This window comes from Rattus rattus, chromosome 1, assembly GCF_011064425.1.
Source record: "Rattus rattus isolate New Zealand chromosome 1, Rrattus_CSIRO_v1, whole genome shotgun sequence".
In the NCBI taxonomy this organism is placed as follows: domain Eukaryota; kingdom Metazoa; phylum Chordata; class Mammalia; order Rodentia; family Muridae; genus Rattus; species Rattus rattus.
Genome location: NC_046154.1, coordinates 44581492 through 44596359, shown reverse-complemented (window position 1 = coordinate 44596359; position 14868 = coordinate 44581492). Strand labels below are relative to the sequence as shown.

Below are 14868 nucleotides of genomic sequence, written 5' to 3'. Positions count from 1 at the left end.
GTCCCAAATAATGTAAAATATCTCGGTGTGACTCTAACCAAGCAAGTGAAAGATCTGTGTGACAAGAACTTCAAGTCTCTAAAAAAAGAAATTGAAGAAGATATCAGAAGATGGAAAGACCTTCTTCTATGCTCATGGATTGGCAGGATTAATATAGTAAAAATGGTCATTTTGCCATAAGCAATCTACTGATTCAGTGCAATCCCTATCAAAATTCCAATTCAATTCTTCACAGTCAGTAAGAGCAATTGGCAAACATGTCTGGAAAACAAAAAACCCAGGATAGCACAAACTATACTCAACAATAAAAGGACTTCTGGGGGAATCATCAACCCTGGCCTCAAGCAGTATTACAGAGCAATGGTGATTTAAAAAAAGCTGTATGGTATTGGTACAGAGACAGGCAGGTAGATCAGTGGAATAGAATTGAAGACCCAGGAATGAACCCACACACCTATGGTTACTTGATCTTTGACAATGGAGCTAAAACCACCCGATGGAAAAAAGATAACATTTTCAACAAATGGTGCTGGTTCAACTGGAGGTCAACATGTAGAAGAATTCAAATCGATCCATTCTTATCACCCTCTACAAAGCTTAAGTCCAAGTGGATCAAGGACCTCCAACTTAAACCAGATACACTCAAACTAATAGAAAAAAATTGGGAGGAGTCTTGATCACATGGGAACTGGGGAAAATTTCCTGAATAAAACAGCAATGGCTTATGCTTTAAGATCAAGAACCGACAAATGGAACCTCATAAAACTGCAAACTTCTGTAAAGCAAAGGACACTGTCGTTAGGAAAAAACAGCAACCAACAGATTGGGAAAAGATCTTTACCAATCCTATATCTGATAGAGGGTTAATAACCAAAATATACAAAAAAAACTAAATAAGTTAGACTCCAGAGAGCCAAATAACCCTATTAAAAATGAAGTGCAGAGCTAAATAAAAATTCTCAACTGAGGAATATTGAATGGCCGAGAAACACCTAAATAAATGTTCAACATCCTTAGTCAGCAGGGAAATAAAAATCAAAATAACCCTGAGATTTCACCTCACACCAGTCAGAATGGCAAAGATTCAAAAACTCAGGTAACAGCAGATGCTGGCGAGGATGTGGAGAAAGAAGAACACTCCTCCATTGTTGGTGGGATTGCAAACTGGTCCAACCACTCTGGAAATCAGTCTAGAAGTTCCTCAGAAAATTGGACATCGCACTACCTGAGGACTCAGTTATACCACTCCTGGGCATACACCCAAAAGATGTCCAACATATAAGAAGGACACAAGCTCCACTGTGTTTATAGCAGTCTTATTTATAAGAGCCAGAAGCTGGAAAAAGCACAGATGTCCTTCAACAGATGAATGGAAGCACAGAATGTTGTACATTTACATCATTGAGTTTTACTCAGCTATTAAAGACAATAACTTCACTAAACTCATAGGCAAATGAATGGAACTAGAAAATATCATCCTGAGTGAAGTACCCCAATCACAAAATGTCTCACATGGCATGAACTCACTGATAAGCTTAAACTAGCCCAAAAACCTAGGAATACCCAAGAAACAATCCACAGATCATATGAAGCTCAAGAAGAAGGAATACCAAAATGTGGATGCTTCAGTCCTTCTTAGAAGGGAGATAATACTCATGGGAGGAAATACAGGGACAAAGAGGGGAGCAGGAACTGAAGGAAAGGTCATCCAGATCCATCCCATATGTAGCCACAAAACCCAGTCACTATTGCTGATGCCAAGCATCAGCTGACAGGAGCCAGATATGGATGTCTCCTGAGAGGCTCCAACAGAGCCTTACTAATACAGATAAGGATGCTTGCAGTTAACCATCAGCTGAGCACATGGACCCCAGTGGAGGAGCTAGAGAGAGGACTGAAGGAACCGAAGCAGTTTGCAATCCCTCACGAAGAACAACAATATCAACCAACTAGACACCCCAGAGATTTGGTGGACTAAACCACCAACCAAAGGGTACACTTGGAGGGACCCATGGCTTCAGGCACATATGTACCAGAGAATGGCATTGTCTGGCATTAATAGGAGGAGAAGCCCTTGGTCCTGTGAAGGCTGATTTCCTCAGTGTAGAAGAATGCCAGGGAATTGAGGTGGGAGTGGGTAGGTGGAATTGGGAGCATCTTCATAGAAGCAGGAGGAGGAGAGGGGTGTGGAAAATGGGAGAAAGAGGATCACATTTGAAATGTAGATACATAAAATATCAAATAAAAAAAGAAAATATCCAGTTAAAGAAAAGAAAAAAAGCAAAAAATAAAAACCCAGAGGCAATGTAGCCCTCGCCTCTCGTTGATGTAGCTTTTTTTGCAGAAAGTTATAAGTGGTCAAAGTACAGAAAAAAAGTGACCTTTGCCTGCTTAGCCAAATATATAACACAATTCATATAAATAAAGCATAGTGTTTTCTTTATATATTTTTATATTTTAAACTATGGATAAAGGAGTCAAAATGATTATAAGAGCAAGAGGTACTAAGAAATCTCCTGTGAGGTTCTATCTAATAGATAAGACAAGAAAACCCCATCCATGAAATCTCAATAGTAAGACTAAGACTAGAACAACATCTGCACCTGTTGACATGCCAGTATGGATGGGGAAATTCCACTGGGCTCACCCTTAGATGAATAACTACAATCAGTTTATGATAACTGAGAGAGAAATCATTAATCTTCTCCACAGAGAAGCCCACTTTTTGGTAATCCAATTCCAAATGGTCAGGTTTAAAAGCATTTACATATAATCAATACTAAATATATTAAATATTCTATTTATATATGCATTTGTGTGAGTGTTTGTGAGTGTGTGTGTGCGAGTGTGTATGTGCAACAATTTTAAGGAAAGAGGCCAAGAATTTGTGAAGAATTAATGGAGGGGTATACTAGGAAGGGTTGGAGAGAGGAAAGAGGTAAATGATGTAATTATATTTTTCTTAATTTTTTTAATTTTATTTAATCCTTTTTTTACACTCCATATTTTATTTCCCTCCTGGTCCACCATCTGACTATTCACTGTTCCCCATCCTGTACCTCTTCTCTACCACTCCCCATTCCCAGGCAGTCACCATAGGACACAGGAAGCCCCCAGGCCTCCCACACACACCCCACCCTACCAGACCTCTAAACTCCTTGGTGCTTCCAGCCTCTTGAGAGTTTGGTGCATCTTCTCTGACTGAACCCAGACCTGGCAATCCTCTGCCGTATATGTGTTGAGGGTCTCATATCAGCTAGTGCATGCTGACTGGTTGGTGGTCCAGTGTCTGAGAGATATTGGGGTCCAGGAATTTTAAAATGTACTTCCTTGGGATATATTTTAAACAAATAAATATTCATGACTTTAGTTTGTTGCTAGGCAACTTTAGAGTCAATGGATATTAGTTTAGAAGTAAAGGTAGGAACAATATACAATTCATTAGGACCTAGGAACTAGAGAGAATTACTCTATCAATTAACTATTTAAACTTAAATTCTGTTAGTAATAATCTATCTATAATGAACTCATTGTAATAAATGTATCATACTAACTAGAGATGTTAATAATTAGGGAAATTCTATACATTTGAAATAGGAAGAGTTGGATTATTTTGGAAACTGTGTGTGTTTGGTGCATAATTTTCCTATAAACCCAAAGATGGTCTAAAGATTATACAATGCTTTAATGGTAGAGGCCAAAAAGAGAGAGAATAAAAAAGAACATAAAGTTTGTTGGGAGGGAGGTGGGGAAGAACTAAGAAGAGTTGGGGAGAGAAAGGAATATGAACAAAACCTATTGCATAAAAGTGTCTTATAAAATTTTTAAAATTAAATGTTAAAGAGAAAAATAAAACATGATTGAGACCTACAGAAACTTTGTCATCAACAAAATTATAAAAAGTCGGAAAAAAACTCTTCTACACATGTCAAAAGTATTTATCAGTTTTTTGAATTTTGTTAAGACAAAAGTACTTGGATAAAATATAACACAGAAAAGCAAGAGGTTCCCAGGACCCAAGGGGATGACATTAGCTGAAACACCCAAAAAAAGGGAGGGAAAACCTGTAGAAACCATATCCAGAAGTTAGGCAAGGCCCCTGGTTGGGGGATGGGACCACCCACTCATCTCCAAATTTTTCACCCAGAATTGTTCCTGTCTAAAGGAAATATGGAGATAAAGTGTGGAGCAGAGACTTAGGGAAAGGTCATCCACAGACTGAACCACCTGGGGGTCCACCATCCCATATGTAGCCACCAAACCCAGGATGCCAAAAAATGATTACTGACAGGAGCTTGTTAGAGATGTCACCTGAGGGGCTTTGCCAGAGCCTGAGAAATACAAAGAGAGACGGATGTTAGCAGCCAACCACTGGACTGAGCACCGGGACCCCAATGGAAGAGTTAAAGAAAGGACTGAAGGAGCTGAAGGGGTTTGAAATCCCATAGGAAGAACAACATTATCAACAAACCAGACACCCAGAGCTCCTAGGGACTAAATCACCAACCAAAGAGTACACATGGAGTGACCCATGGCTCTACCCACATATGTAATAGAGGATGGCCTAGTTGGGCATCAGTGGGAGGAGAGGCCCTTGGCCCTGTGAAGGTTCAATGTCGCAGTGTAGGGGAAAGCCAGGGTGAGGAGGCAGGAGTGCGTAAGTAGGTAGGGGAATACCCTCATAAAAGCAGTGGGAGGGAGATTGGATAGGGGATTTCCAGAGGGGAAACCCACAAAGGACATTAACAATTGAAATGTAAATAAATAAAATATCCAATTAAAAAATTAATAAAATATCTGTAAATAACACAGAAGCAAATTAATTCTTAAAATTAAGAGTTGTTAAAAATCAAGGAAAAGAAGATCAGAAATGTAAAGGAAATAAGGCATAAATGTATTTCAGAGAAAATGAAAGGCTTTGAAATATACTTGGCATTACTGATTAATTCAAAAAGAAAGTGTAAAAAGAGACTCTATTTTCTCATCTGTAGATGTCATTAATGACTTTGACATCTGTAAGAAATATACCTGAGGAGCTCATACATGGCAACAGTGCAGAATATCATTTCTAATATCATAGTAAAATACTAATATATAGACATGCACTAGCAGATCTACTCACAGAAATATGTGTAAAAAAAATACCTTTAATATAAATGTAAGCAGTGAATTAATTTGGCTGCTGCACTTTATATTATGCTAGTCCCCAATAACCACACAAACAAAACAAAATTTATTTGAAACTGTCCCTCAATCATTGAGCAGTTAAATGAACTTTGTTAACTTTCTATGCTATTCTATCCACCTCCCAGTCCCATCTTATGATACTTTTATATTTTTATTGATCTGGAACTTTGGGCTTCAAATGTATTTTCGTTGTCTCTCTTTGAACCAATTCCTCCATTGTCCTGGCTAATCTGATCCCCCTCTCTCCCTCACTCCTTCCTCTGGCTGGTCGACAGCCAGCCCTATTCACTATTCCACCAAGTCATTGGGTGATCAGCATTTATTGACAAGACAGATAATAAATGGTAATAATTGTTTACATGATTTGAGACAGGAGTTCTTGGTATAAGTACAATAATGCCGTGTTCCAGTTGAAACAAGATATGAGACCAGGGAAATCGACATCTGAATAACACAAGTATAGACTTTATACATTGTTCAAAAAGATTATGCCCACAAATATGTTTATAGCCATATTCATAGTTATGTTCAAAACTCTGTGAAGACACATTTGTGGCAACCTAGTCAAATGTGAGCCCCAACTAAAAAGGACTCAATAAGAATTTTATCACTTAACGTGCAACTTTTACTGGAACATTCTACATTTCTGTGCCATTTACTGCTTCATACTTTGTTTACTGTACCTCCAAAGAAGCTACATGTTGATTGTATAAATTCCCTTACAAATAATTGAGCAAGATTTTAATTTTCCTCATTTCATTGTGTTGATAATTCTCATGTATTCCCATAAAAATCCACATCCTTGACCACTTCCTCAAGATAAAAGTGGTACATGAGACACATTTGCTCGATGTGAATACTGAGCTCTCAGGAGCAAGAAGCTGGTGTTCTTCACCCTTTTTTTCTCCAAAGAACCTGGTACAAATCTAAGAAAACAAGACATTCTGGTTGGAAATGACTCATTATTTCTACCCATGTGGTTACTGTGTCTGAATTAAAGTGGATCCCAGGGCTCATATGTTTGAATACTTAGCCTCCAGTTGGTTGAACTACATGGAAAAAATTAGGTGTGTTCCTGTTGGAAGACTTGTGTCACTGAAGGTTGGCATGAGTCACAGTGAATATTCTGCTCAAGATATGAGTTCTCATGGATGTAGATCTCTCCTGAGAGACACAGCCAGAATATGGCAAATACATGGGTCAATGCCAGCAGCAAACCACTGAACTGAGAACAGGATCCCCGTTGAAGGAATCAGAGAAAGAACTGAAAGAGCTTGAAGGGGCTTGAGACCCCATATGAACAACAATGCCAAGCAACCAGAGCTTCCAGGGACTAAGCCACTACCCAAAGACTATACAAGGACTAACCCTGGGCTCCAAATTCATAGATAGCAATGAATAGCCTAGTAAGAGCACCAGTGGAAGGGGAAGCCCTTGGTCCTGCCAAGGCTGGGCCCCCAGTGGATGGGATTGTTGGGAGGGTGGTAATGGTAGGAGGATGGGGAGGGAAACACCCATATGAAAGGGGAGGGGGGGAGGGGGATGTTGACCTGGAAACCAGGAAAGAGAATAACATTTGAAATATAAAAAAGAAATTCCCAATTTAATAAACATGGAAAAAAAGATATGAGTTCTCAGTTGTTCTGGCCACATGCCTTCTGCACCATCATGGACTATAACCCTCTGAAATGTTCAGTCCAATTAAATGCTTTCTTTTATACTTTGCCTTGTCTGTGGTATTTTATCAGAGGAATAGAAAAGTAACTAATACAGTTACCTAGGTCCTTAGGAATAATAGTTTTAAAATCCTACCCATTTTATTCTTCCTTATTATTCCTAACAAGCTTGATATTGCTAAAGCTATATAGTGAGTGACACATTTATACCTGAGTTTGCTGTATTCATCTGAAGAAGGAACATAACAACACAGTGTCCATAAAAATACAGTCCTGTGGATCCCATTGCACCTGTTAAAAATAAGGATGCAAGTTACAAAGTATTAAAACATTAAGAATTTGCAGAAGTGAAAACAGACTTGGGGGAGAAAAAGAAATAGATTGGTCACTATAAGAAATGATATTTGTAAAATTCTACTGCTCTTCACCATTTCCAATAGACCTAGAAAATGGATATAAGAAATGGGAGTTTTCAAATGTTAAAATGGTTATTTGAGAAGACTTTTGGAGAATTAAGCAGTTTGTTTTGCTTTGAAGAAATTCCCCCATCTTCTCCGTTATTATAGGAGCTAGTAATAAGACTTAAGTTTAGCTTCTGATTTAAATATGTGCAGAATTGGGGCAACGTTGAATTTAAATATTTAATGTGCTAAATATTAATCTAAGTTAAGAACAATGAAAGGTAGCCTGAAATTCATAGAACTGGGGTAAGGAAAATTTTGCACAAAAATTAGAGTCTTACATGTGATAACTAACATGCATTTCTTGACAGTCAAAACAATTCATTTCTAACTAAGGTCCCTCATGGTTATCTGGCAGCATCTGCCATAGATGATTAGCTACTTTCCTCATTACCAAATACCAAAATTAATAGAGTGAAGTTTTGTTTTGCCTTATAGCTTAAGAAGTGTTATAGTACACCATATTTGGAAATACATGGTGGCCAGTGTGTAAAGCAGTGTGTAAAACAACATTGAGTCTGCAATCAGGAAGCATCGAGAGAATAGAAGTGAGGTCAAGCTATCAAACCACAAGGCCTGTCACCAGATGACTACCACATCAGAGCTCCACCTACTTAAAGTCCCATGACTTCCAAAACAACTCCAACATCCAAGAACAAAGCATTTAGACCTGTGGTCCTACGGAGATTGTGACTGTAAATATTGATGGCCAACATGAGAGTATATAACATCACCTAGGAGATAGCTCTCTGGGCACATGTGAGAAAATTTTGATACCAGGTTATTTGTAGTAGGAAGACCTGGCCTAACTGTGAAACAGTATTCCATGGAGTGTGATCCTAGAATAAATATAAAGAAAAAAGACATAAATAATCTCCTTCACATCTGTTTACAGTGACCAGCTAGCTGACTCATGTTTCTGTCAACATTATTTTTCTTGCCAAGATTGGCTTATTTTTTTGAATATTAGGCTGAAATAAACCTAACTTTCTTAAGTTGCTTTCTTATCTGGCATTTTGTGGCAACAATAAAGAGGACAGGATTTCAGATTCAGCCCACATTACTTTCTTATCCTCATAGGCTCATATTCATCTTACAATGGCAATGCATTTGTTCCAAATCTAGAAGTTAACATACTCTCTAGTGGTCTTAATGTTATTTGAGTGTTAAAAGTCTCTTCTGAGACTCAAGGTGTAATCTCTTAACTAGACCACTCTAAAATCCAACAACAAGCTACGTACTTCAAATACACAGTGACACAGATCAAACATTCCAATTCCAAAAGTAAGGAGCAATGAAATAGAAATATTAGGACAAAAGTAAGACTAAGAGCAAATAGAAAATACTGCAGCTCAATGCCTGGTGTCTGGAGCTCACGGTGTCATTATCTGTTTTCTAAATGTAACCTTTCCCCAGAATTCTGCCCTCTCCAACACACATAACCTTTCTGGTGGGTTAGACCTATTCTGTGCATTTAGGTCTCCACAACTGATGCCTCCTGGGCCTGCCATCCCCAACATCCTGAAGTTTCCATTGAAACTTAAGCTTTCCTTCCTTGTTTACTACAATGTTTTTTGTGGAACTTCCTATCAGGTTTTCAAACTTTGCCACATAGAGTCTTTTGTGGGTTTGGGAAACTTCCATACAAGTTTCCATTACCCTGCACGGTTGTGTGTTCAGTGCGTTCAAAGCTGGTACTATGTAAATGATGTTGCCAAGTTCTGATGCCACTTGAAAACCCCAATAGAGGAAATAACAACTTATCTTCAGCAGATAGATACTCTGTCATTGTATCTGGCTTCCCGGATTATAGCAATTCACATGCATTGATACATGTTCGGTCTTTTCATTCTCATGTTGTCTTAGGCACACTTATTTCTCACCAAGTGATTCATTTTGCAACTAAGTAAATTTCCAGCATACTGAAGAACAGTAAATTCTCTTGTCTTGTCATGTGCAGTTGATTTATGACAATAAATCTATGACATATGATCTATGCTTTAAACCCAGGGCTGACTGTGCCACCTCCCACTGTAGAATGCAAAGGAATCCAAATCATAAGGTAGGTATTTAAGATTCTGATTTCACTAAGTGGGTTTAGAACCTATATTACCACTTTCTTTACCCTTTATGCTGGATGTTTAGAGATTCTAAGATTCTGAGATCTCACCAGAATATTCAATTAAGAATCTGATTTATTGGAAGCTGAGACTTCTCCCTAGTCATTTGGAGAATCTTACATCAGTGAATGTGGGTCAGATGGGTGTGTCACTGTACCCTGTTGGGAGTGGGTGAAAGCCAAAGTAGTTCCTTGACTGATAATTGCAGTCAATAGTAAACTGAAGTGTCTCACAGCTGCCTGTAACTCCAAGTATCTGATATTCTCTTCTGGCCTCCGTAGATATCTTCTGCATTCATGAACCATACAAATAAGAAAAACATACAGTCATAAAAGAAATGAAGCAAATATTTAAATAAGAACCTCCCTGTCAACACTGAATGTGCAGGTATTATTAATAGTTTGGAGTTCAGTAATTAGCTTACTTGTAACTCCTAGAATAGCGCTTTGTCCTTACCAATGAACTGTGACAAGAAGCTCAAGGCACGTTCTTCACTGATAACTTCAGAGAAGTCACCTCAAGAAAATGACTGAAGAGAAGGCTGACTGATCACCGAAACTATCAGTTACTGGCTTCCATTGACAATGTGTAATGATTTACTGCTGACATTTGTATATTCCTGATGCTGGATAAGAGAGCTACATATCAGTGTCCTGCTTCAACTTACATCACTGAGGCATCTCTACTGTTCTGTTATAATCAGAACTGTAGTGCTAAGAAGTTCTCACCACATGAGAAGTTCAGAAGCAATCTTTCTGTGGAGGGTGAGAATGATTGTATACAAAGTAGAGAAGTATCCAGTTATGTGACAATCTTTATGTAATAAAGTTTTATTTAAAGTTAAAAAACAGCTATTTTTAAACACTTAACATTTTGGCATAGTTGTTTAAACTAATATTAGTGGCAGCAGTATAAATTTTAGACCAGAACTGTGGCCAAACTACTAGTTAGCATGCTAACATCTTATAGGTTCGGAAGTTTGTCATGGTGCTGTTGTAAACTTTCATGCACCTATTGGAAAATCTGAGCTGTGGACTAGACAAAAGTCAAAGGTTAACTATAATGAATAATGTCTTTCTTTATCCATAGTCACTACTCTGAGTTATTTTGTAAAACCATCTCAGTGAAAGCCAAATATCAAAATATTTGCAGTGTTGAAATCAAAGTGATACTCCTATGAGAAAATGTGTGCTTTGGAACATTGCTAAAGAGACCAACAAATTGCATTCTCACTTAGGTGAAGATCACAACCGTTCACATGTCTCAGGCTGCTGATCAATGTTCAGCTATTTAACAGTAGTGAGTTAGGTGTTTCATGATGTAGAGTTTCAATTTATGGAGATAAAAAATGTCTAGAAATAGAACATGAAGGTGGTTGCACAGTAATGTGAATATATTTAATACTACTGAACATTGCATTTTAAATAAGTGGAAATTTTAATTTATTAAGAAATTTTTAAACTATTTTACTAGTTCTTTTAGAATAGTATATAATATATTGTGATTGTACTCACCCCCTCCATCAACTTTTAACAACTTTTAACAGTTTAATCACCCTTCCCTACCAACCCACTTTGTGTCCTTTGTTGTTGTTGTTGTTGTTGTTGTTGTTGTTGTTGTTAAACCATTCAGTCCTATTTAAGATGCCCATCAAATTTTAAGTGTGGCACCTTCCACTGTACCATGGTCTATCCACTAGGAACCACAACATTGAAGAAAGTTGACTTTCCTTTCTCAACCATTTTCAATTGTCAATATCTCCTCGAATACCACTGGGACTTCAGGCCCACGTCTCTACTCCATGCTTGGATTTTGTTTGGCTTGAGTTTAAGTTGGTGGGTGACTACAATGAGTCAATATTTTCCAAACATAAAAGGGCTGCTGAACTTGTGGACTCATAGCAGTTGTGACAGCCTGTAGCACCTTTGGTACACTGAGCCAGTTAGTTTATTTTTCCTGAATTTGCTAAAGATTTTACTGTAATAAACCAAATATACTTACAATTTATACAGAATTTAAACTAATAAAGGTACAAAAAGTAATGTCAGGAAGTGTAATGTTAGGAAAGAAGTTCATTGGCAACATGAACACACTCTAAATTATTCAATGTCTGGGTGACTACTATTCATCCTCTGACTCACAAGATTTCACTAATCTTCAGATGTAGGTCAAGTGACAGAAATTAAAGAGAGCACAGTTCATGAAGCATAGGAAATGGAAAGGAATGAGAGAGAGAGAGAGAGAGAGAGAGAGAGAGAGAGAGAGAGAGAGAGAGAGATCATTGTAGGGAAAGAATATATCCCCATATCTTACTAAAAACTCTCACTTACTTGGTACTGGAGATCCTGGGTCAGCTCCCTTTTGTTCCTGTAGAGATAGTCCCAGTTAGATCACTTAGATGTCTGACAATGCTTTTGAGAATATCCTTGAGCAAGGGCAGTGTATGTCAGATGCAGATGGGAGCCAGGAGAACTCATTACCAAAGTTTCTTTTTTGCAGTCACACCTGGATATACTATTCTCTAACACTGATGTTTGCATTACTTTCCAAGGGAAATTTCCAATAGACTGATTACCTCAGCATGTAAATGAAACAATTATTTAGCTCTGTCCTTACACTTGGCATTACACAAGTACTAACATGACTCTTCTCACTGTGGGAAGAGGCAAAACAAAATCTGACTCATAAATGTCAAGTAACTAGCAATGCAGTCAAGACCGTTGATAATTTGATTTTAAAACCTTTATCTGTACTTAGAAAGAGACAAAAAAAAAGATTCCCCAACTAAAGTAGACATTCAAAGAATCAGAGAGCCAATGACCATTGCAAGGAATCTTGCCTTCAAGGCAGTTAAGTAAAGAAATACAGCAGGTATTCTAGGTTGTGGGCAAATGTTTTTTAAAATATTGAATGGAAAATTCACAAAAAGTAAATCACTGTTATTGGAATAGGTGAAAAGATGGAAAGCAAAGGAGAGAGGCAATCTGTACAGACAAGCAAATGTGAAATTTTAAGAAAAAAATTTCCACTTAATTTTATGTTTATATGTATATACTTAAGTCTACTAAAATATATATATACAAATGTATATATTTGATATTACATAGACAATAATCATATAGATTTATAATAATTATCTATGAATGCATATATAAGCATATAATATACACATGTAACACAATTATATATATATAATGAATGTGTTTGTCTACATGCACATAGAAATAAGTTTATGTATAACACATATATAGGTGATAATGCTCATATGTATTGATATACACATGTGGAAATTCTACATGTATACAGATATATGACAATAAGATCATATGTGGATATATATACTTCCTCATATATAATTCATGAACCATATACACATTATTTATACACATGCATGTTTATATACATACACAAATCCTATCTTAGAAAATATAAATATAACAAGTTATATTACTGTGAAAGCATCTACAGTACACTTGGAAAAGACTGAACTCTAGTTGGGGTATAGAATTGATAGAATGATAGAGTACAGGAAAATATTACTTAGAATGCCTCTCAGATTTTAGTGTTTTCCAAACAGGATAAACAGAGGGAATACTATGTGAAGTATAATTTCATGAATGAAAAGCTCTTAATAAATGAGTAAGTGAATTCTTGGTGTGGAACATATTTACATTTGTGTACCTATGTTATACTCAAGACAACTTGATTGACTAGGTCTCATGGTATGTATTTTGACTGCACTTTTAGTAATTCAGATAGGGACCATGTCTACAATCATTTTACTACCAAGACCCTAGAATACTATGCCTTGGTTCTTCTTGTTCACCTTAAGTCTTTGACCAGATTAACCCCATTCAGACTCCCCACTGAAGTCACGACTTTCAGAAGAATAACGCAATTGGGTTTGTTTTCATATTTCTTGTATTTCTTGGATATTTTATGTATTTACATTTTAAATGTTATCCCCTTTACCCCCTCTCTCATAACCCCTCCCCCTGCTTCTATGAGGATGCTCCCACTCCCACCTCAATGCCCTGGCACTCTCCCACATTGGAGAAAGGAGCCTTAACAGGACCAAGGACTTTTCCTCTTATTGATGTTGGACAATGACATCCTCTGCTACATATGCAGCTGGAGCCATGAGTCCTTCCATGTATATACTTTTTGGTTGGTGGTTTAGTCCCTAGGAGCTTTGGGCGGTCTGGTTGGTTGATATAGTTGTTCTTTCTATGGGGATGCAAATCCCTTCAGCTTCTTCTGTCCTCTCTTTAACTCCTGCATTGGCATCCCCATGCTCAGTCCTATTGTTAGCTACAAGCATCCTCATCTGTATCAGAAAAGCTCTAGCAGAGTCTCTCAGGAGACATACATATCAGGCTCCTGTCAGCAAGCACTTCTTGGCATCAGCAATAGTGACTGGATTTGATGACCATTGCAGATATGCCAACTAGAAAAATCACTGTTTATGTTATGAGTGTCTTACCTTGGCCTCTCTTTAACTCCATCTTTATGATCTCGAAAAAATGAACTTGGAGAAGACATACATAATATAAAACATAGGTGATTTATTGCAGAATTATCAGGGTTAGTAACAATAAAAGTGAGCAGTAGTCAAAGGAATAATTGCAAAGAAAAACACTTTCACTTTGTGAGCATGAACCCTAGTGAAAGGAATAATTAGGTTGAGCACACGCTTTGGGGTTAAGAGTAAACAACAGGTCAAGAAACAACTATACCAATTTAAAAGTTTATGTGAGTTTTATACTATTTGTTAATAGTATAAATAGTATAAACAAGACAAATTCCTTGAAAGTATTTTTCATCTACTGATGATTGAGATTTCATTTCAATTAATTCCCAAGGGAGGGATAAATAATGTGTCCTCGACCTTTACCAGAAAGCATTTAGGTAGATAATAATTTTATACTTTTGGAAAGAATAAAATGTCACAAGTCTAACCATACCACTGTTTCTACCACTAACCAAAGTCCTGATACTTTATACGTTGATGATCATAAGGGAAGTTTCACTATGCAATAATCTTCAAGATTGTATCTAACTAGCTACCTAAAAATACATAATATTTGTATAAAAGCCATGTCACTGTTTTACCAGTAGTCACATCTGGCCTGCAGGTTGATAGTATAGCATGCAGGGTTAAATCTAAGTAAGATTGTTGGTCTCCCTCAGCAGCCTGAATAACACCTTACAGCAATACAAAAGATACCCTACAATGAGAGAGCTTCTAGTTCAGTCCAGCATGTTTTTCTGGATCCTGAGATCAACATAGTATTATGAAACAACAGCAATGGCAAAGAATGTTTTGTGAGGATTCTACATATTCCTTGGTCAATAAGTCATAAGAGGATCCTCATACCTGGCATAAGGGTTTCACTCAACGACATTATAGATGTTGGTGATGGT

General features: G+C 37.2%; 1 protein-coding gene across 1 annotated transcript in view; it reads right to left on the bottom strand.

The window, feature by feature from the left end:
- The window catches only part of LOC116887459 (selection and upkeep of intraepithelial T-cells protein 1-like), a 28163-nt gene extending 16327 nt beyond the window's left edge, over window positions 1–11836 (bottom strand). Inside the window, exons 1-2 of the mRNA XM_032889070.1 lie at window positions 11775–11836; window positions 7074–7154 (exon numbers count right to left, since the gene is read on the bottom strand). Of these exons, the coding sequence (XP_032744961.1) occupies window positions 7074–7149 (76 nt within the window). The 5' untranslated portion in view covers window positions 7150–7154; window positions 11775–11836. The remainder of the gene's footprint in view (window positions 1–7073; window positions 7155–11774) is intronic.
- Window positions 11837–14868: the final 3032 nt, after the last annotated feature.